At 43.8% G+C, this 23,315-nt stretch overlaps 1 protein-coding gene across 1 annotated transcript; it reads right to left on the bottom strand.

Annotated features, from left to right (window-relative positions):
• Positions 1-13,693: 13,693 nt before the first annotated feature.
• Positions 13,694-16,081, bottom strand: LOC138802196 (hemoglobin subunit alpha-3-like). The gene is made up of 3 exons (XM_069985385.1): positions 15,722-16,081; positions 15,013-15,217; positions 13,694-14,049 (listed from the first exon to the last, which is right to left on the bottom strand). The coding sequence occupies exons 1-3, from the start codon at positions 15,814-15,816 to the stop codon at positions 13,921-13,923; spliced, it is 429 nt and encodes a 142-aa protein (XP_069841486.1). The 5' UTR covers positions 15,817-16,081; the 3' UTR covers positions 13,694-13,920.
• Positions 16,082-23,315: the final 7,234 nt, after the last annotated feature.

Genomic DNA, 23,315 nt, shown 5'->3' with positions numbered 1-23,315 from the left:
CTGCTACTTCATCAGCTCTGCTACTTCATCAGCTCTGCTGCATCATCAGCTCTGCTGCATCATCGGCTCTGCTACAACATCGGCTCTGCTGTATCATCAGCTCTGCTACAACATCCCAACATCATCAGCTCCTCTGCATCATCGGCTCTGCTACAACATCGGCTCTGCTGTATCATCAGCTCTGCTGTATCATCAGCTCTGCTACAACATCCCAACATCATCAGCTCCTCTGCATCATCGGCTCTGCTACAACATCGGCTCTGCTGTATCATCAGCTCTGCTACAACATCCCAACATCATTGGCTCTACTGCATCATCAGCTCTGCTACAACATCATCGGCTCTGGTGCATCATCAGCTCGCTACAACATCATCGGCTCTGCTGCATCATCAGGGAGAAGCAATGCAAGATGGGAAATGTAGTTTCCCTGCCAGTGCCTTTAGAAAAACTTGTAACTCAGGAATGGCTGCAGCTCGAAAGAGAGGGGACGGCTCAAAATACTCAGGTGGACTTTTTTGTCTCTTGGGGGGGAATACCCCTTTAGAGCAACTCTGTAGCAACAATCTGACCCCCCCAAACTGCTTGTACCTTCAGATAGCTGCTTTTAATCCAAGATCTGTCCTGCGGTCCGTTTGGCAGTTGATGCAGGTATTGTGCTAAAACAACTTTCAAACTGGCAGCTCCGTGCCCTACGGGAGTGGTCTAGTTTGTATACGCATTGGGCTGGCACAACCTCTCTGTCCCTCCTCCTGGCCCTCCTCATCATTAGGAATGCTCCAGGCAGATTGCCTACTATTCGTCAGCTGTGAGAGCCCAGCACATGGTTAAGACACATGTGTAAATGTTCAGCATAGAGAAAATGTTCCAGTGGCATTCCTAATGATGAAGAGGGTCGGGAGGAGGAACAGAGGGGTGGTGCAAAGTTAGGGCACAGATACTCCCGTAGGGCACGGGGTTGTAAGTTTAAAAGTTGCTTTTTGGACAATAACTGCATCACCTGCCGAACGGACCGCAGGACAGAACTTTAACCCCTTAGCGACCCATGATGTACCTGGTACGTGATATTGCCGCCGGGGGTGTTTAGAGAGGGGCCCCACCGGGACTCCGCTCTGAACGGCACCGCTCCCGGCTGCAGCGCCGGCTAATTAAGCACTTCAATGCAGCTGTCAAACCTGACAGCTTTACTGCAGTGCCTTACACTTCATATCCCTGGTGTCTAGTGGGTCAGATCTCCCCCCCCCCCCCCCCGCGATGCGATCGCGCGGGGGGGAGATTCGTTCTTCTGCCTGTGCTGCACTGACGCTGATCCGGGTCGGCAATAGATTGCTGTGGCCTGCAGCAGGCCAAAGCAATCTATCACCGATCAAATGGATCTTTACTGTGTATATACACAGCATTAAAGGGAACCAATCACACAAAAAATGGCTATAAAGCTAAGGAAACGTGCTGGTAGATCAGCCAGCATGCTTCCTAACCATCCCCCTGTCCCCTCCGTCCCCTGTACATACAGCCAGCAAAGTTAGTTTATTAGTCTTCCGGGCTCTATGCAAATTACCATGTAAGTAGTCACGGTGGGCGGGCGGCTTCTTCAAGTAGTCACGGTGGGCGGGTGTCTTCTTTAAGTAGTCCGTGTCCTGGGCCGCCTCCGGCGCTGTAATCATGCCCCTCTGGGCGTGTGTAGAAAGCGCCGCATGGTGACGTCATTAGGGGGGGGGGCGGCATTGCACGTCTTTACTAGGCTGCGCATGCGCAGTACTGTGGGTGAAGCCGCTGCTGTACTACGCCGCGCAGGCGCAGTACCGCAGCGTCTTCTCCAGCTGCACTGCGCATGCGCAGCTTAGTAAAGACGTCGGCCCCCCCTAATGATGTCACCATGCGGCGCTTTCTACACACGCCCAGAGGGGCGTGATTACAGTGCCGGAGCCGGCCCAGGACACGGACTACTTGAAGAAGACATCCGCCCACCGTGACTAACTTTTCGGCTCTATGTTCAGGGGACGGATTGTACAGGGGGATGGTTAGGAAGCGTGCTGGCTGATCTACCAGCACGTTTCCTTAGCTTTATAGCCAATTTTTGTGTGATTGGTTCCCTTAATCTCTATGACAGATCAGTGCTGTGTATATACAAGTCCCCCAGGGGGACTTTTAGTTCATGTAAAAAAAAAGTAAAAAAGTGTTTATTAATAAAAAATCCCCTCCCCTAACAAAAGTCCAAATCACCCCCATTTTCCCATTTTATAAATATAAATAAACAAATAAATAAACAAATTTGGTATCTCTGTGTGCGTAATTGCCCGAACTATTAAGTAATCACATTCCTGATCTCGCACGGTAAACGGCGTCAGCGCAAAAAAATTCCAAAGGTCAAAATTGCTCATTTTTGGTCGCATCAAATCCAGAAAAAATGTAATAAAAAGTGATCAAAAAGTCGTATATGCGCAATCAAGGTACCAAGAGAAAGAAGACATCATGGCGCAAAAAAATGAAATCTCACTCAGCCCCATAGACCAAAGGATAACAGCGCTATAAGCCTGGGATTAGAGCGATTTTAAGGAACATATATTTGTTAACAATGGTTAGAATTTTTTAAAAGCCATCAGATACAATAAAAGTTTTACATGTTACATATCTTTGTAATCGTAACCACTTGAGGAACATGCATAACAAATCAGTTTTACCAAAGGGCGAACGGCGTAAATGCAAAACTTCCCGAAATCAAAACAAATTCCTTTTGTTTTTCAATTTGACAGCGCAAATGATTTTTTTACGGTTTCGCAGCATATTTTATGGAAAAATAATGCCTGTCACTGCAAAGTACAATTGGTTTAGCAAAAAATAATCGCTCAAATAAGTCTCTAGGTGAAAAAATGCAAGCGCTATGGACTTTTAAACATAAAGTGGAAAAAGCAAAAGTGCAAAAACAAAAATTGGCTTTGACCTTAAGGGGTTAATTAAAAGCAGCTATCCAAAGGTACAAGCGGTTTGGGGGGGGCAGTTTCCGATTGTGGGTACAGAGTCACTTTAAAGGGGTAGTGTGGCGGTAAAGAATTATTCACAGAATAACACACATTACAAAGTTATACAACTTTGTAATGTATGTTATGTCTGTGAATGGCCCCCTTCCCCGTGTCCCCCCACCCCCACCCGTGTACCTGGAAGTGTGGTGCGCTATACTCACCTGTCACGTGCCAACCCCCGTCTCCGATCTTCATTCAGTGACGTCTTCTTCGGTCAGCCGGCGAACAGCTCCGACTGTTCCGAATGCCGGCCGCCCTCTGCAGCGTCATCCGATGCTCAGCCGCTATTGGCTGAGCATAACTGTGCTCAGCCAATCGCGGCTGAGCACAGTTGTGACGCGGCGGAGGGGAGACGGGCGACAGCGACTCGGCTGTCCGTCCGAAGATGACGTTTGGCACAAAATGGCGGACGGCCCTCGACACGGATCAGGTAATGTATAATGCACCAACACTTCCGGGTACACGGGTGGGGGTGGTGGGACACGGGGAAGGGGGCCATTCACAGACATAACATACATTACAAAGTTGTATAACTTTGTAATGTGTGTTATTCTGTGAATAATTTTTTAGCACCTCACTACCCCTTTAAGCCTGTGTTCAACACTTGGGTGACTATATTTCCAATATTTGCAGTGTTTGATATATCTCTTATATTCTTCTCTTTATTCAGCACAGATTGATTTAATTTAATTCGCCATTTTAGGCCAATCAGATTTGATTACCCTGTTTGGCCATTTATAGTTTTATTCTTAGGTTTGGATGGTTTCCAGGTTCCGTTACAGAGAGCTCCCATTCATAAGCGAAAAAAGGTAAAGTCGCAGTACTACCTATGTCGGGTTTGTGCTATAAGCAGACAATTGCATTTATGTTAAAGAAGCAGTTCAAAACCTTTTTTTTATCTGCCCCCCCCCCTTTTTTCCCGCCTGCCACGCACTCACATGATCCGCTCCTGTGACCCCTCTTCTGTCTCCGAGGATCGAAGGCCAGAAGTCATGCTCTTCCATAGAGAATGCATTGTAAAGCGCGACTTCCAGCCTTCGATCCCAGTAGACAGAAGAGGGGTCACAGGAGCGGGTCATGTAGGCGCACGCAGGATTTCAATGGTGCCGCGGGACAGGAACAACATTATAAAAAATTAAAAAAGATTTTTTTTTAAATTGTGAACTTCTACTTTTAAGAAGAAGTCTGGAGAAATTTTTTACTAAAGTATTGTATTGCCCCTCAAAAGTTATTGTAGCATTGTATTGCCCCCCAAAGTCACCAATATACACTTATTACGGGAAATGCTTATAAAGTGTTTTTTCCCTGCACTTACTACTGCATCAAGGCTTCACTTCCTGGATAAAATGGTGATGTCACGACCCGACTCCCAGAGCTGTGCTGGCTGTGGCTGCTGGAGAGGATGATGGCAGAGGGACAATGAGGGACCCAGGGCACTGGAAGGACACTGAGCATCCCTCTGCCATCATCCTCTTCAGCAGCCACAGCCCGCACAGCTCTTGGAGTCGAGTCGTGACATCACCATTTTTTCCAGGCAGTGAACCCTTGATGCGGTAGTAAGTGCAAGGAAAAAAAGTATTTCCCGTAATAAGTGTATATTGGTGATTTGTATATCTCTTGGGGGGCAATACAATACTTTAATAAAAATTTTTGCCGGACTTCTCCTTTAACCCCTTCCCATAAAAGGACGTCCCAGGGATTAAAGAGGCACAGGAGCTGGTCAAGCCTGTATCTCGGCAGTTAACCCTATAGGTGTCACAGCTACGGAAGTTGATCAGGCTCAGTCTATCAGCTTTGCCTATTACAGGCATAGTGCATTGCAGTGCTGATGAGCACTGCAATGCAATATGCCTGTAATCAGGCATGGTGGGACTAAAACACAAAGAGTAAAAAAAAACACACACACTAACAAAATATATTTATAATAGAATTTACATATAAGCCCCATAGCCCCCAATACAATAATAAATGTAAACAAAAAGTACACATATTTAGTATCGCCGTGTGCGTAATGGCACTGGCAATACAAATATTACATGAGTGACCGCCAATACGTATTTTGATGGCGGTCACTAATGGGCTTTATTCCAATACGTACGCCTTTTACCGGCTTACATATCTGAATGCTCTGCCACCCCCTTCCAGCGGCAGAGTGGGGGATTAGCTGTCAGTGTGACAGCTGATCTCCCCCTGAAACTACCCGGAGTGGGGGATCCTCCACTCCGGGTAGTTTCAGGGGGAGATCAGCTGTCACACTGGTAGCTGCTTCTGGTAGCTGCTGCGGGTATACTCACGTGATCGGAGGTCCTGCGGCGCCGTCCGGTCCCTCGATGGTCTCCATTGTAATTTCAGGTGCCTAATGAGGGCCCCCAGGATATACTATCATGCTGACAGGCATGGCTATGCCTGTCAGCATGATGCATAATATAATACACTGCACTGCACTAAAAGTGCACCAAAACACCCCCCCCTCCAATAATAAAAATGCATTGTATTCCCTATACACTATAAACCATTACATAAAACAGATCAAAACTACAAAACCTATACATGTTTGGTATCGCCACGTCCGTAACAACCCAATCTATAAAACTATATCATTAAATATATCGCACGACACACACTGTAATTTAAAAAAAAAAACAGCAACAGAATTGCTGTATTTTATTAATGCGCTTTAGAAAATACGTCATAAAAGAGATTAAAAAGTCATATATATGTAAATCTTGATATCAATAGAAAATACAAATCTTCACACAAAAAATGAGCCCAAAACCAGCTCTGTTGCGTAAAAGATAAGAAAACTATTGATCTTGCAATATGGCAACAGTTTTTGTGGGGTTTTGTTAGGAAGATAGCCGCCATTACAGGGATGGATTCCTAAACATGATCAAAGCCCCATTCTCTACACCACCGTAGGTGGCGGAGAGCATGGGGCAATGATCAAAGACCACCCGGCGTGGTCCTGGTACAAGCAATCAGTGGTATATTCGATATACCGCTGATCACTTGTTCCAAATGCTGCTGACACTTTTTATCCCGAAGAGGAGGAAGAGCTGCTGCCTGCAGCCACAGCGCGGATTAGGTGAGTAGGATGTTTGTTTTTTTAGGGGCACCTCTGGGGGCATTATTAGCTCATGGGGGGCACCTCTGGGGGCATTATTAGTATATGGGGGCACCTCTGGGGGCATTATTAGTGTATGGGGGCACCTCTGGGGGCATTATTAGTATATGGGGGCACCTCTGGGGGCATTATTAGTATATGGGGCCACCTCTGGGGCATTATTAGTATATGGGGGCACCTCTGGGAGCATTATTAGTTCATGGGGGCACCTCTGGGGGCATTATTAGTTCATGGGGGCACCTCTGGGGGCATTATTAGTATATGGGGGCACCTCTGGGGCATTATTAGTATATGGGGGCACCTCTGGGGGCATTATTAGTTCATGGGGGCACCTCCGGGGGCATTATTAGTATATGGGGGCACCTCTGGGGGCATTATTAGTTCATGGGGGTACCTCTGGGGGCATTATTAGTATATGGGGGCACCTCTGGGGGCAGTATTAGCTCATGGGGGCACCTCTGGGGGCATTATTAGTATATGGGGGCACCTCTGGGGGCCTTATAAGTTCATGGGGGCACCTCTGGGGGCATTATTAGTATATGGGGGCACCTCTGGGGGCATTATTAGCTCATGGGGGCACCTCTGGGGGCATTATTAGTATATGGGGGCACCTCTGGGGGCATTATAAGTTCATGGGGGCACCTCTGGGGGCATTGTTAGTATATGGGGGCACCTCTGGGGGCATTATTTGTTCATGGGGGTACCTCTGGGGCATTATTAGTATATGGGGGCATCTCTGGGGGCATTATTAGTTCATGGGGGCACCTCTGGGGGCATTATTAACTCATAAGGGCATCTCTGGGGGCATTATTAGTGTATGGGGGTACCTCTGGGGGCATTATTAGTTCATGGGGGCCACCTCTGGGGGCATTATTTGTTCATGGGGGTACCTCTGGGGCATTATTAGTTCATGGGAGCCACCTCTAGGGGCATTATTAGCTCATGGGGGCACAGCAGGGGATCCTACATACAGGGGGCATCCCACATTCCTACTCGCTTTACTGCACATAACACCAAACAGCGCAGTTACTTTGGGAGCCTACAGGGGGGAGAAAGGAAAGGAAGTTGCTAGAAATGTGCGGAGCCTAAATTGTTTGTCTCGCAGGTTCTGAAAAGATGAAACATATCTGGAAGGAATCATCATGGAGGACTGGACTGGATGGAGAGGAAAAGGGAAAGTGACGCCTCAGATCAAAGAAGACGTCACCTGTGAGTCCCTGTATGACACTTTTCTTATTTTGTAGAACATTATTTAGTAGGGGCGCCCCGAGGTGACAGCTACTACATTATCTGTACTCAGAGATATCACTGTGTTATCTGTGGTGTTACATAGGACTGCAGGTGACATCTACATTATCTGTACTCAGAGATATCACTGTGTTATCTGTGCTGTTACATAGGACTGCAGGTGACATCTACATTAATTGTACTCAGAGATATCACTGTGTTATCTGTTGTGTTACATAGGACTGCAGGTGACTACTACATTATCTGTACTCAGAGATATCGCTGTGTTATCTGTGGTGTTACATAGGACTGCAGGTGACATCTACATTATCTTTACTCAGAGATATCACTGTGTTATCTGTTGTGTTACATAGGACTGCAGGTGACTACTACAATTTCTGTACTCAGAGATATCACTGTGTTATCTGTGGTGTTACATAGGACTGCAGGTGACATCTACATTATCTTTACTCAGAGATATCACTGTGTTATCTGTGCTGTTACATAGGACTGCAGGTGACATCTACTACATGATCTATACTCAGAGATATCACTGTGTTATCTGTGCTGTTACATAGGACTGCAGGTGAAATCTACTACATTATCTGTACTCAGAGATACCACTGTGTTATGTGGTGTTACATAGGACTGCAGGTGATCTCAGGTGATTTCTCCAGGTTGCAGAAGTTCAAACTTCATCGTGCCCTGGTGTGCTGGTGTCTGTATACATGTGTGCTGGTGTCTGTATGTGTGTATACATGTGTGCTGGTGTCTGTATACATGTGTGCTGGTGTCTGTGTGTGAGATCAATTCTAGAGAACTGGCTCATATACCCCATTTTCCCCAGTGGCCTCTGTTATACAGTTATAAAATTGTAGAACCTAAATGTGAACAAGGTGCAATTCAAATAGACACTTACTTGTATATCTGTCTCTTGTGCTCTGTATGCAGTGCATTATATTCACCCTTGCAACGTACAATTTATAGCGTGTCTACAAGCCCAGCGGGGCTCATTATGATGGAGACTAAAACTTAAACAAGAGTGGGGTAGGGGTTCCCCTGTATTCAGAATGCTGTTGAGTGCTAGGCAATGCCCCGTCTGGGATTATTGAATTTCGAGGGTCTATGCAGAGCAGGATAAAGACACCTCTGCTGCACAAACAGGATCTCCTAGAAAGCGTTCTCACCGCCATGTATTCGCTATCACTGTCTTGGGTGAGCTAAACTAGTCTGCCTGGGGGGGGGGATGATTTGTATATGCTCACTAACATGGAACAGCCTCATTACATTAGCCTTATCAACATATTCTATGTTAGTGAGCATACCGGGGGGGGGGGGGGGGGGGGATATTGGTGAGCATATACAAATCAAACAGCCCCCCAGACCCTCGAAATTCAATAACCCCAAACGGGGCATTGCCTAGTACTCAACAGCATTCTGAATACCCCACTCTTGTATAAATTTTTGTCTCCATCATAATGAGCCCCGCTGGGCTTGTAGACACGCTATAAATTGTACGTTGCAAGGGTGAATATAATGCACTGCATACAGAGCACAAGAGGCAGCTATACAAGTAAGTGTCTGTATGGTGACATTTAAATTGCATCTTGTTCACATTTAGTTTCTACAATTTTATAACTGTATAACAGAGGTTACATTTTAAGCCACTGGGGAAAATGGGGTATATGAGCCAGTTCTCTAGAATTGATCTGAACCAAATTATACCTCCCAGCAAGGCGTGGATCGAACACACAATTTTTTTTTATTAATGTGGGGGGCCCAGACACTTTGGTTGTATGGGGCCCCGAAATTCCTCATGGCGGCCCTGCCCCCAGATTGCCCATAACCACCCTCAGATAGCCAGTTAACACCCTCAGATTGCCTGTAATCATCCCAGATTGCCACAGACTGGCCGTAACCACCTCAGATTGCCACAGACTGCCCGTCACCACCCCAGATTGCCACAGACTGCCCATCACCACCCCAGATTGCCCATCACTACCCCAGATAGCCAGTAACCAGCCCAGATTGCCCGTAACCAGCCCAGATTGCCTGTAACCACCCCAGATTGCCCGTAAACACCCCCAGATTGCCTGTAAACACCTCCAGATTACCTGTAATCTCAATTTTTTAAATATTTTTTAGCAACTTTGCTATTCTAATAACTGATACTAGCTGCAGTTTTGATCCAGCAAAATGACACTCCTTCCCTTCAAAGCCCTGCTGTGTGCCCATACAGCAGTTTATACCCACATATGGGGTACCAATCTACTCAGGAGAACCTGCCTTACACATTTTGGGGTGCGTCTTCTTCCTTGTTCCTAGTGAAATTGATAAATTTCAAACTAAGCAGACATATTATTGGAAAAATTCAATTCTTTCATTCTTACTGTCTAATTTTGAATACTTTCCTCTAATACTTGTGGGGTCAAAATGGTCACCACACCCCAAGATGAATTCTTTGAGGGGTGTACTTTCCAAAATGGAATGACTTTTGTGGGGGCTCTATTTTGTTGACACTACAGGGGCACTACAAAGGCACCTGGCGCTCAGAAACTTCTTCAGCAAAATCTGAACTGAAAATGCTAATTGGTGCTCCTTCCCTTCTGAGCCCGGCTGTGTGCCCATACAGTGGTTTATGCCCACATATGGGGTACTGTTGTATTCAGAAGAACCTGCATTACAAATGTTGAGGTGCCTCTTTCCTCTGTTCCTAGTGAAATTGAGAAATTTCAAACTAAGCAAACATAATATTGGAAAAATTTAATTTTTTCATTCTTACTGTCTAATTTTAGATACTTTCCTTTAATACTTGTGGGGTCAAAATGCTCACTGCACCCCAAGATGAATTCATTGAGGGGTTTACTTTCCAAAATGGGATGACTTTTGGGGGGGGGGGGTCTATTCTGCTGGCACCACAGGGGCACTGCAAAAGCACCTGTAGCTCAAAAACTTGTTGAAAATGCTAATTGGCGCTGCTTCCCTTCTAAACCCCGCTGTGTGCCCATACAGTGGTTTATGCCCACATATAGGGTACCAATCTACTCAGGAGAACCTGCGTTACAAATTTTGGGGTGCTTTTTCTCTCTTGTTTCTCATGAAATTGAGAAATTTGAAACTAAACAAACATATTAGAAAAATTATTTTTTTTCATTCTTACTAATTTTGAATACTTTCCTCTAATACATGTGGGGTCAAAATGTTTACCACACCCCATGATGAATTCTTTGAGGGGTGTACTTTCCAAAATGGAATGACTTTTGTTTTTTTTTTTTTATTCTGCTGACACTACAGGGGCACTGCAAACACAAAAGGTAGAAATGTCAATGTCAGCTCACCATCCCTCTGTAGTGTCCATAGTGCAGCTTTAGTATCCATAATAGGAGCACGTGTGATGCTGTATACTGCGAGCCGTAACTCGTATGGATTCCAAACGAAAACGATATCTACAGCTCCTTAAAATGTAGAATCTTTATTTGGCGTCCAACATCAAACAATAAGAGACAAACGTGGTTAAAACAAGCGCCGACGCATTGCGGATATACACTCCTTAATCATTGCAAAAGTACAATGATTGTAACCAACATTTAAAAAACAAAAAGCAAGGAGAGGCCGGACCTTAGGTAATCTCCTTTCCCCTAGCGACATCAGCAGCAGGGACTCATCACATGGTGGTAGGAATTGGTTGTCTGTAGATGGGTTTTTCAAATGCGGCGCTCCACGCTGCACAATGTGTACACTAGCCTACAAACAACAGGCAATAGTACCGAGTAGTACTGGCAGGAGTTTCAAAATTCGTTCATTCATAAATTGTAATTCATCACACATAGTTTATGTTGCCTCTTGTTTAAGTTGTAAGGCTCTACAATTAGAAAGTTAAAAATACGTATTGGAGAGCACTTAGTATGTATTGGAGACATTAGAACCCAATCCCTGAATGGAACAGCCCGATGAGTGTCTGGCGTATCAAAACACTTCATTGAATGCCATGCAGGAGATATTAGTAGCCTGAAAGTTAGTGCCATAGAAAAAGTAGTAAAACCTAAACAAGGTGGCAACTGGACACAGCTTTTACGTAAGAGAGAGGCATTTTGGATACTGAACTTGAATACTAGATTTCCGAAGGGTCTTAATTATAGAAATGACCTTATGTATATATATATATATATATATATATATATATATATATATATATATATTAATGTATCCCATCCATGCCAGATTTTGGTCTTACCTCTTTCTCCTGCTCCTTGTAAACAATACATGTGACGTACCAGGCTGGAGCTTTTCCTCTTCCTCTCCTCCCACACAAGGGGCATGTTCCACATTGGACGTCACATCTTGTTTTTTAAATGTTTGTTACAATCATTGTACTTTTGCCATGATTAAGGAGTGTATCTCCGCAACGCGTCGGTGCTTGTTTTAACCACGTTTGTCTTTTATTGTTTGATGTTGGACGCCAAATAAAGATTCTACATGTTAAGGAACTGTGAATATCGTTTTCGTCTGGCACTGCCCTGAAAATGCTACTTGGCGCTCCTTTACTTCTGAGCCCTACTGTGTGCCAATACAGTGGTTTATGCCCACATATGGGGGTACCGTTGTACTAAGGATAACCTGCGTTACAGATTTTGGGGTGCGTTTTCTCTCATTTTGCTTGTGAAAATGAGATAATTAAATGTAAACAAATATATTATTGGAAAATTTCTATTTTTTATGGCCTAAAGCTACGTTCACAATACGTAAAAGTACAGCCGTTGTTGCCATCGGCAACAACGGCCGTACTTTGTGCAGGGTGGAACAATGCCTCTACTTCAATGGGATCCCGGCCGGAGCGTATACGCATCGTATACGCTCCGGCTGGGATACCATGCGGACCCGCAAATAACTGACATGTCAGTTTTCTGCGGCAGCAATTCTGGGAATTGTGGCCACAGAAAGACCTGTCAGTTCACACAATAAAGCAAGCGGCTCCAGCCGCTTGCTTCATTGTGTGCTATCGGGGTTCTGATGCGGGCGCGCACTGTTTCACCCGCATCAGAACCATGCGGCTGAAAAGATTTGACCAAGGGAATCCAAAATATTGGAGCTCTGCTCAACACAGGGGAAGGAATCTTATACACTTGGGATGAGATACGACAGAAATATGACCTGGCGTCTCATCATGTCCTGCAATATGCACAGCTGACTTCTTTTTGTGAAACTTTAGTAAAAGACTTTGCTATAGTAGAAAAAAGAGGAAGTTTTTGACCAACCTATTGGTAAAGCAGAAGATAGGGACTCTATATCTGTGATTTATTCTTCTTTGAAAAATTATGTACTGACAAAAGAAGAGGAAAGTTTATTTTCAAATGGAAGGTGACTCCAGACATATCTTCAAAGATTCTGATGGAATTACGATTTGTCTGCGACAGTGTATTGTTGGAACAGTGGAGAGAGATGCACCTTAAAATTATTCATAAGGCCGTACACACCTTTAATTTTGCATGTGATGAAGCTCCTAGTCATTAGAGCCTGACCAAAATGTGCATTGTCGCGTGCTGATCTCTTCTGGTCTGAATGTTTATCATTCATACAACGCGTTTGGGAATGAGATATTCAACTTTCACCAACGAGTTGTTTGTTTCACTATATACTGACATCAAATACAGCAAATTCTCGTCCGATGAAAGGTGCTAAAGGAATTCATGTCACACTTCTAGCATTTAAAAAATGTTTTTTTGCGGCACTTGCTTACAGATTCTATCCCAACGCAATAGGAATTATCGGATTTGCTTTATATTGATAGATTGGATACTTTACGTACTCCGGACAGATACACAACTAATTTTTGTATGGCGTAGGTTTATTGAGAAACAACTGTCGCAACCAGAGTGAAATAATTTTAATGACGCAATGTTGTTACTCTGATTGGTATATTAGAGAGAATCTTCGGGGAATACTTGGGTTTCTGGTAATTTCTTAGTGGGAGGAGGCGATTGGCTGGTACATATGGGCTATCAGGCCCGTTTTCATACGATACTTCTTTAAGCCCTTCCCATCAGTAATACGTATATATACGTTCCTACTGCACATACCCCGTGCAGTAGGAATGTATACATACATTCCTGATTTCAGGGGCTTACTGAAAATAAAATTAAGGACTTGAGGGTATTTTTTGGCTTTGGCTACAATAAAACTACATAAAAAACTGCAGTGTGTGGGTTTTATTTTTATTCTTGCCCCAGTTACCCAAGGATATGCGATAGATAGATAGATAAATAGATACTAGTTGGCAGATCACTGAAATAAGTTAAGAGACTGAATTAAAAATTATTATGCACTTTTATTGAGGATTACACCAGATTCATTTTGATGGACCACAGACACAAGTAGTAGCCAGCCAAAGATTGCTGCGAAAACAAAAGCTAGCAAAATTATCTTACAGCTGAATTACATTCTTTGATTGGATATGGATTTGATGACAAACTTGTGTGCATAGTTTCTTCTCAACTTCCCACAGGATGGTTTGCTGCAGGTGCCGATGTAGCCTCCAAGGCCAAGAGCTTTGATTTATCTGTACTTGGAGGTCAGGATGGCAGAGACTTCAGAAAGGAATTTGTCCCAAGCCGCCTGGGAATCAGCAGTGAAGTCATCAGGAAAGTGGACAGCCAGAGTCACCTGGATGGTGTGAGACAGCAGCTGCAAAGGGAAAGAGAAACCACTGGTTATTTCTCACATGTACCATGCAACCAGACACTGCTGACATATTCTAGCAAATCCTGTAGTATAATGCCCGTGCCTTCAATAAATAAAATTACAGTGGTGTAACATACTAATTCCTTGAATTGTAAAAACAGTGTAGTTCATAAAAATATTTCAGGCTACAATGATACAATGTAAGGATATGTTCCCACATAGTATTTTTGGTCAGTATTTTGCAACCAAAACCAGGAGTGGATTGAAAACACAGAAAGGCTATGTTCAGACAATGTATAACAACGACCATTGTTTTAAAATAACTGCAATTATTTGCCATTAAATGACGTCCATTCATTTAATTTCAACAGTGTGTTAACATAGCCTTTCTAGGTTTTCAATTCACTTCAGGTTTTGGTTGCAAAATACTGCCGAAAATACTGTGTGGGAACATAGCCTGAGACTGTATAGTTTAAAGGGAACCTGTCACCCCCCGTGCCGGGGTGACAGGCTCCCGACCCCCCGTTAGAGCCCCATATACTCACCTAATCCCGGCGGGTCCCGCTTATGGATCCGGTCGGGTGACGGAGATCTCAGCCGCTGCAGCCCGACGCGCGCGCTGAGAGATGAGTCCAACACCCATAGAGAATGACGGAGCGCTGGACTCTCCTGTCATTCTCTATGGGTGTTGGACTCATCTCTCAGCGCGCGCGCCGGGCTGCAGCGGCTGAGATCTCTGTCACCCGACCACCTCCAGAAGCGGGACCCGGATTAGGTAAGTATATGGGGCTCTAACGGGGGGTCGGGAGCCTGTCACCCCGGCACGGGGGGTGACAGGTTCCCTTTAATGTTATTAGAAAAGGACACTACCCTGATACCCATTTATGATGTAACAGCTATTGGAACCTTCCCGTAGTACAAATTATAATAGTCATATAGTTATATAAAACCATAGCATATCCTTACATCAAAGTTTCCGGGGTCAACTCTCAGGTTGTAGGCGTGGAGGTCACTGAGAGTGGACAGGTTAGTAGCAAGGTCATCCAGATGACCGGCCGCACTTCCCAGAGCATTGATGACCTTGCCACCATGGTTGATGAGGTCAGCAGATCCATGAGACAAGTCAAAGTGGGAGAAGTAGGTCTTGGTCTGAGGGAAGCTCAGAAACAGTCTAGGATAAAGAGGAAAAAAAAAATTGTAAGGTTTTATTAAAAAGGTTTTTTACTTTAATTTTAGACAGTGTGGATTATTATGCATAGACACTATGTATTTTCTTTAGTTTACATCTAAATAAGAGTGTATTAATAATAATCACAATATAAGAACTGACAATTGGTTAATAAAATGTATCTTTTAGCCTTTAATATTATGAATAATAAAAAGTATAGTCAGAGAGGGTTTTCTATTATTCGCCCCATCTAATGCAAAAAATATAGGAATTATATTCCTTTAAACATTCTAGGTTATTGAGTTAGCTGTAACTAATGACATCTAAGCTCCCCCAACACATATAACATGGATACATTGCTGTATATAGTGAGTACTCTACAATGTATCTATTGTGTCACATATCACCACAGAGATCCTACTATATATCCTCACAATTACCATCTGTAAAGTTATAGCTATCACCATGTTAAGATTTGTCTAATAGGATAAAAGAAATGTGTACTACCTTTCCAAGGCCTCAGCACCCAGAGCGCCGGCCTGGGGAGCGATTTTGGGCCACAGGGACAGGATGTAAGCCCTCTCACTTGCAGTCAGAGTCATTGTGATGTAGTCGAGTTGGTGAGTCCTAAGCTTGGAAACTCAAAAGTCCATGTTGTTTAGCAGTTGTTTCAGCTTTTTAAAGACTAAAAGGTACAATTCCCACAAAATGGATTTCAATTCTATTGGCCAAAAACCAATCCCACCCTGTAGAGTTATCTACTCAGCAACACGCGCCATATGAGCTGACATACAGTAAAGCCTTATCTCCTTCTGTTGCATTGTAAGCATATATGTTCTCTTTAGAGTATTGTACTGTTCATTGTTCATCAGCAGAAACCTACACACACCACTTTGCTATCAGGAGGATATCACCAGAAAATACAATTTACAATACAGAAAACAAATATCACAATGTTTACATTGAAATCATTTTACAAATCAGCACTGTACATTTAGAAACATACAAGATTATGGGCAGAATAAGACCCTTGGCTCCATCTAGTCCATCCCTTTAATATCTCCTTTTTATCATCTTATAGATATATGTATACACCAGGCAGGTTTAAATTTAGTAATTGTAGATTTACCAACCACATCTGCTCGAAGTTTTTTTTCCAAGCATCTACTACTCCTTCAGTAAAGTAATATTTTCTCACATTGCTTCTGATCTTTTTCCCAACTAACCTCTCACTGTGTCCTCTTGTTCTTGAGTTCAGCATAAAAAAAACTCTTCTGTTCTAAACCTTATTTAGTCCATATTTAAAGGTTCCGATCATATCCCCGCTCTCCCTTCTTTCCTCCAGATGATACAGATCAGATTTAAATCATTAAGCCTTTCTTGGTTTTATGCTAAGGTCTTCTTTGGACCCATTCTATTTTATCAATATCTTTTTGTAATACAGAAACTGCCAATATGATACCCGGATACATTTACACGTCATGGTTAATAAATAAAATAGTCATCTCCATATTGAAAACTAAATACATGATTGTTATAGACTCTTTATCTAGTCTACATAGCACACCGTTCTCATATAGTATACATGATAGTTTTACAAAGCAGAATAGATTACTAATCTTCAATTTCAACATATTTAAACATAACTGCCTAACTTTACCCCATTTTTTTTACTCTTTTACTAAATTAAAACACTTTCTATGGAAATATAGTTTTATATTTACTTCCCAACTACCATGATCAGAGTTTCCCATTCTGGTAGTTGCAAGGTACCTGCTATATATTAGAGCCGCAGGTCCTACTGCTGATCACATGAGTACAATATAAAATCGTGCTCTCCTTTAGATGATTGTGATACTCGTGGAAAGTCATAAAGTCATGAGCATCGCAGTTGCCCGGAGGAGTGACTGTCTTATAAGCACATTGACGGTGTCCTTGCCATCAGCTTGAGCTCTGTGCAGGCTAGGCTGTATTGACCATAACCAATACATGACCAGAGCTCAGGGTAAACTTTTACGGTTAAAGGGGTTCTCTGTACTTAGTCACTGTACTCAATTTTGACATGAGCCCCAGTGGTTTGCTTCTCATCAAACAGAAATTTATTCAGAAGTCAAAAGTCAATAAATCAAGTGGACTCCATAAATACCATGAACACAAAAAGCTGCCTTGGCACATAAATCACTCTTCTTGCCCACATAAAAAAAAATCTCTGGCTAAGGGACTTAGCATACAGCACAGGCTACAGCAGTGATTAACCCCTTGCCTCTAAAGCCTGTTTTGGCCTTAATGACCAGGCTCATTTTTCAAAATCTGACCTGTCTCACTTTATGCGCTTATAGCTCAGTGATGCTTTAACGTATGCTAGTGATTCTGAGACTGTTTTTTCGTCACATATGTTATATATTAGTGGCAAAATTTGGTAACTAATTTTTTTGTGAAAAACATCAAGATATCATGAAAAATTTGAAAATTTTGCATTTTATGAACTTCTGAAATTCTCTGCTTCTAAAAAAGGAAGTCATAGCACATAAATTAGTTACTAAATCACATTACCAATATGTCTTCTTTATTCTGGCATAATTTGGTAAACATATTTTACTTTTTTAGGGTGTTACGGGGCTTAGAAATGTATCAGCAAATTATCACATTTTTGTGAAACTTTCCAAAACTGATTTTTTTAGGGACCAGTTCTTTTTTTAAGTTGATTTAGAAGGCTTTTATCATGAAAACCCCCATAAATGACCCCATTTTGGAAACTACACACCTTAAAGAATTAATCTAGGGGTATAATGAGCATTTTAACCCTACAGGGGCTGGAGGAAAGTATTCACAATTAGGGCGTAAAAAAATCGAAAATTAAAATTTTCCAATATATACGTTTAGATTAAAGTTTCTCATTTTCAAAAGGAACATGAGAAAAAAAGCATGCCAAAATTTTAACGCAGGTTCTTCTGAGTACAACAGTACCCCATATGTGGGCGTAAACCACTGTATGGGCGCACAGCGGGGCTCAGAAGGGAAGGAGCGCCAATTAGCTTTTTTAATTCAGATTTTGCTGAAGAAGTTTCTGAATACCAGGTGCATTTGCAGAGCCCCTGTAGTGTCAGCAGAGAGAAAAAACCCCATAAGTCACCCCATTTTCGAAAGTGCACCCCTCAAAGAATTCATCTTTGGGTAGGATGAGCATTTTGACCCCACAGGTATTAGAGGAAAGTATTCAAAATTGGACAGTAAAAATGAAAAACCCGAATTTTTCCAGTAATATGTTCGTTTAGTTTGAAATTTCTCAATTTCACGAGGAACAAGAGAAAAAAAGTACCCCAAAATTTGTTTACGCAGGTTCTCCTGAATACAATGGTACCCCATATGTGGGCATAAACCACTGTATGGGCACACAGGAGGGCTCAGAAGGAAGGGAGCGCCAATTAGCTTTTTTTAATGCAGATTTTGCTGAAGAAGTTTCTGAGCACCAGGTGCATTTGCAGAGCCCCTGTAATGTCCGCAGAAGAGAACCCCCCCAAAAGCCACCCCATTTTGGAAAGTACACCCCTCAAAGAATTCATCTTTGGGTGTGGTGAACATTTTGACCCCACAGGTATTAGAGGAAAGTATTTAAAATTGGACAGTAAAAATGAAAAACTCGAATTTTTCTAATATGTTCGTTTAGTTTAAAATTTCTTAATTTCACGAGGAACGTGAGAGAATCCACACCCCAAAATTTGTAACGCAGGTTCTCTTGAGTAGAACGGTACCCCATATGTGGGCATAAACCACTGTATGGGCACACAGTGGGGCTCAGAAGGGAAGGAGTGCCAATTAGCTTTTGCAGTGCAGATTTTTCCGAAGAAATTTCTGAGCAATTTCAAGAGAAATGGGACAGAAAACATACCCCAAAATCTGTAACACAGGTTCTCTTGAGTAAAACGGTGCCCCATATGTGGGTATAAACCACTGTATGGGCACACAACAGGGCTCAGAAGGGAAGGAGTGCCAATTTGCTGGAGCAAAACCGCAGCTAGTAATAGTTATTTGAATAGCGCAGTTAGTAAAACACAATAAAAAAAAATGAGATTCTGGGTAATCTAGAGGTGGTTACGGGTAATCTGGAGGTGGTTACGGGCAACCTGCGGTGGTTACGGCAACCTGCGGTGCTTACAGACAAACTGGGGTGGTAACGGGCAATGTGGGGTGGGAGAGGGCAATGTGGGGTGGTTACGGATAAACTGAAGTGCTTATAGGTAATCTGGGGTGGGTACATGTAATTTGGGATGGTTACAGCAAGCTGGCGTCAGAGGCAAGGTGCGGTGGTCAGGGGCAAGGTGCGGTGGTCAGGGGCGACGTGCGGTGGTCAGGGGCAACGTGCGGTGGTCAGGGGCAACATGCGGTGGTTGTAGGCAATGTGCGGTGGTTACATGTAATCTGGCGTGATTACGGGCAACCTGTGGCGGTTACGGGCAAACTCGGGTGATTATGGACAATCTGCAGGGGGTCACTGGAAATCTGGGGGGGGGGACACAGTATCACTTTTTATTCCCTGTCACCAATCATTTATGGTAACAGGGGATAAAAAGTGCTTTTTGCACTGGGAACAGGCGATCAGTGGTAAATAGTATATACCGCCGATTGCCTGTTCTGGGACCCCACAGGGGGGTCCCCGATCACTGCCCCATGCTCTCCGCTACCTCCGGTGGCGGAGAGCATGGGGCTTTCATTCATTTTTTTGTGTCCATCGCTGTGAACAGACAGACAGTCTGTTCACAGCGATGGGGGCAGCCATCTTGGATGTGATGGCCGCCCGGGGAAGGGGGGGGGTTAGTGATCGGCTACTAGGGGGCTGATCTGAGGTCTGATTTATACTTATTTCATCTCCCCCCATCGTGGATTCACGGTGGGGGGAGATGAAATGCAGCGGCGGCGGCGGTAATGGGCTGCACAGGTGTGCAAAAATTTCCTAACAACTTACCTGGCCTACCGTGAGGCCACATGTTTGTTAGCCGGTAAGGCAGTGGCTAAACCACCCTTTATTGTGGCATGGGAAAAAGAGTGGAATACAACCTTCTCCATCTACAATCTTCCAGATTTTTAAACACACATGCGGTTTCTCACAGTGTGTAAAAGGATTCTTTTACATTAACAACAAGGTGATACATTACTCCTCATATGTTAATGAAAAGGAATATCTTGGATAATGATATGTGTTGGAGATGTAACTCCCACTCAGGAACACTCTCCTATATATGGCTCACTTGCCCCAGACCCGGCACTCATGCTCTTGTGGGTTCCTACGTGCACACTTGCCCCGGCTAAGCCCCACCTCCCAACCCTGCTGTTGACCGCGGCAAAGTGGTGGTGGTCAGACTCTCCACCCACGCAGCAGATAGCTTGACTAGAGGAGCTGAACAGTTGGGAGCTGGGAACGCACAATAAATATCTGGATGTGGAACACATTCTATAAACATGACACTAGCTTGTAATATGCTTCAATCACCTATCTGCCCCCCTTCCCTATGTTCCCCCCCCCCAATCCCCCACCAGGAAGTGAAGTAAACTCATTATCAAGAGGGAGGCGGGTCTAAGCCCTGTTAGGCCAGCCTCTCTTTGTCAGATGACACAGGTTGCTCATTTCTGATTAACTTAACAAGATGTAAGCGATCTAACAGTTTTACAGTCAGTTATATATCACAGGAGACAAAGTGCATTATGGGAAAGCCCAAACCAGGAAGCGAAGTCACGAATAAGAAAAGCGACTCCAACACCAGTTTAAACAAAATTGCACTTTACTGAAGCATACAAAGTTACTAAAAGTGCAACTCAAATCTAACAAAATTATATACAATATGGCTTAAGCCAAGGCCTCTGTGCTACACAGCGTGTCGCCCGGAAATATGTTGTTTGAATACACACACAGCTTTACCTACTAGCGAGCTCAGAATGGTCGGCCGCCATATACCTACTAATCCCCTGAATAATCAGGAACCAATATGTAGGGATGCATCTCATGGGCGTTTGCGGTGTAGCACAGCAGCGCACAATCTTATAAACCATTATCACTGTTATCAAACCACAAAAAACAATATAACAAGACAAACGGCCAAGTATGCTGTGATGTTCCTTACACAATATAATGTGGCCTGTGACAGGCAATAGCCCTGACTAAACTATCTACAGGCTCAATATCGCCCCCCCCCCCTTTCCCGCCAAATTTCTGTAGTAAAGATGACGGACGTTTCTCTTCACAACTAGATTTTACACAGCTCCTATGCTGTCTCAGCGAATCTTTCAACAGGACCAAGTCACAGAGTAGTATAGCTGCTCTCCACAGCAGTTGGGGGTCCCAGAAGTTATATGCTTCACATAGATGGCGTCAGGTCTCTCAATCCGCAACTACTACAGCCAGCCCACTCAAAATGGCTGCTCCTGACTTCCTTCAACTCCTCCTTCTTCTTCCCTCAGGTCACATCTTTCAACTGTCAGGTTCATCCAGCTTGACAACAATGTAAAAACACAGGCTGTGTACTGCAAAACAGCAACATCTTGTGGCCAAATGCAGAATGTCAGTTTAAAACCATATATTATACGTATTACTATACACAGTTACATCAGTAACATCTCTCTGGTTGTTTCACCATCTCACTTGTGCACCATAATTATGGTTGATGAAAATGAATATCCTTATTTTTAAAAGGGGGTCTGTAACTTTGACAGCAAGTTTCATCTAAGAAGTCCAACCAAAATACTACTACTTGCTGTCACATAGGTTTATTACAGTTGAGACTTGGCTTTTGACAAGCAAGTTGCAAGCAAGTCTATGGAAGCAAAGTTGCGAGCAATGTGCGACTAAAAATCTATCAAGGATGTATTTTTTATATTGTGTCTTAAAGTTATGACTGTTGTGTCTCAATCTCATGTCGCAGTCACAATGCCACACCATTAAAGGGAACCAATCAGCCCGTTTGGGCTGATATGGTTCCCTTGAGCATTGTATAAAGTACCTGGAGCAGCCCCTGCACGTACCGTCCGCAGCAGGTGCTTTATAACGGAGAAAATGAGTTTTATTCCCCGGCTCGTGACTAGATACGAGCGGGGAAGTAGTCATGGTGGGCGGCTCCCCGCTCGTATCTAGTCACTGCGCTCTGCCTGTCAGCGCGCTCAGTGGGATGATTTACAGGCAGAGAGATCTGTTACTGGCCTCTCTGCCTGTCAATCATCCCGCCAAGCGCGCTGACAGGCAGAGCGCAGTGACTAGATACGAGCTGGGAGCCGCCCACCATGACTACATCCCCGCTCGTATCTAGTCACGAGCCGGGGAATAAAACTCATTTTCTCCGTTATAAAGCACCTGCTGCGGCCGCGGCTGGTACGTTCCGGGGCCACTCCAGGTGCTTTATACAATGCTCAAGGGAACCATATCAGCCCAAACCGGCTGATTGGTTCCCTTTAACTAATATTTGGTGCAACGTTGCACAGTTCGATCCTAATAATGCAGGTAAATGTTTTGCCACAAATTATACCACAAAAAAAATTATAACCAAATTTTATCTATATCATGTCGAGTTTATTAAAGGATAGCTATTAGCAGGTTAGAGGAATCTAACCTGCTGAAAGCCCCCTATAGTGCCTTCTAATAATAATCCATAGAGAGGGTGGGCCGGATGACGCAGAAGTGCTCCTTATGGGGCTATGAAACAGAGTTTACTCCGACTAACAGTGCGGGACCGGCGCAGAGGTGGAAGGTAACACACATACCTTCCTCCTCAGCATCCCTGGCGCTATAGGGGACTAACAGCAGATTAGATTTGCTTTAAACAGGGCAATTTCCCAGGGCCCCCATCCCCAGGGGGCCCCCTGCATCTGTATTGCCCTTTGTTTATTGCAGGGGATTGCTGGCTGCAAACATCTCTGCAGCACACAGCACTGAGCAGCTACAGCATGTGTGTATGGTGTACCATGCATGTGCTGTGTATGTGTGATATGCATACCAATGTTTGTTCTATATAGTGTGAGATAAATAGATGTGAAATAGATATACACGTACATATTTATAAACAATTTGTCTATATATACAGTATATTAGAGATGGGAACCCTCTGGCCCTCCAGCT

Source organism: Dendropsophus ebraccatus, chromosome 9 (assembly GCF_027789765.1).
Source record: "Dendropsophus ebraccatus isolate aDenEbr1 chromosome 9, aDenEbr1.pat, whole genome shotgun sequence".
NCBI lineage: Eukaryota > Metazoa > Chordata > Amphibia > Anura > Hylidae > Dendropsophus > Dendropsophus ebraccatus.
This window is presented reverse-complemented; position numbering and strand designations above follow the sequence as displayed.

Coding starts and splice junctions, on each gene's coding strand:
- LOC138802196 (XM_069985385.1), bottom strand. CDS start 15,816: ATGACTCTGACTGCAAGTGAGAGGGCTTACATCCTGTCCCTGTGGCCC. Junction 15,218..15,721: donor GGTGCTGAGGCCTTGGAAAG/GTAGTACACATT, acceptor TCTTTATCCTAG/ACTGTTTCTGAGCTTCCCTC. Junction 14,050..15,012: donor TTGACCCCGGAAACTTTGAT/GTAAGGATATGC, acceptor TTCCCTTTGCAG/CTGCTGTCTCACACCATCCA.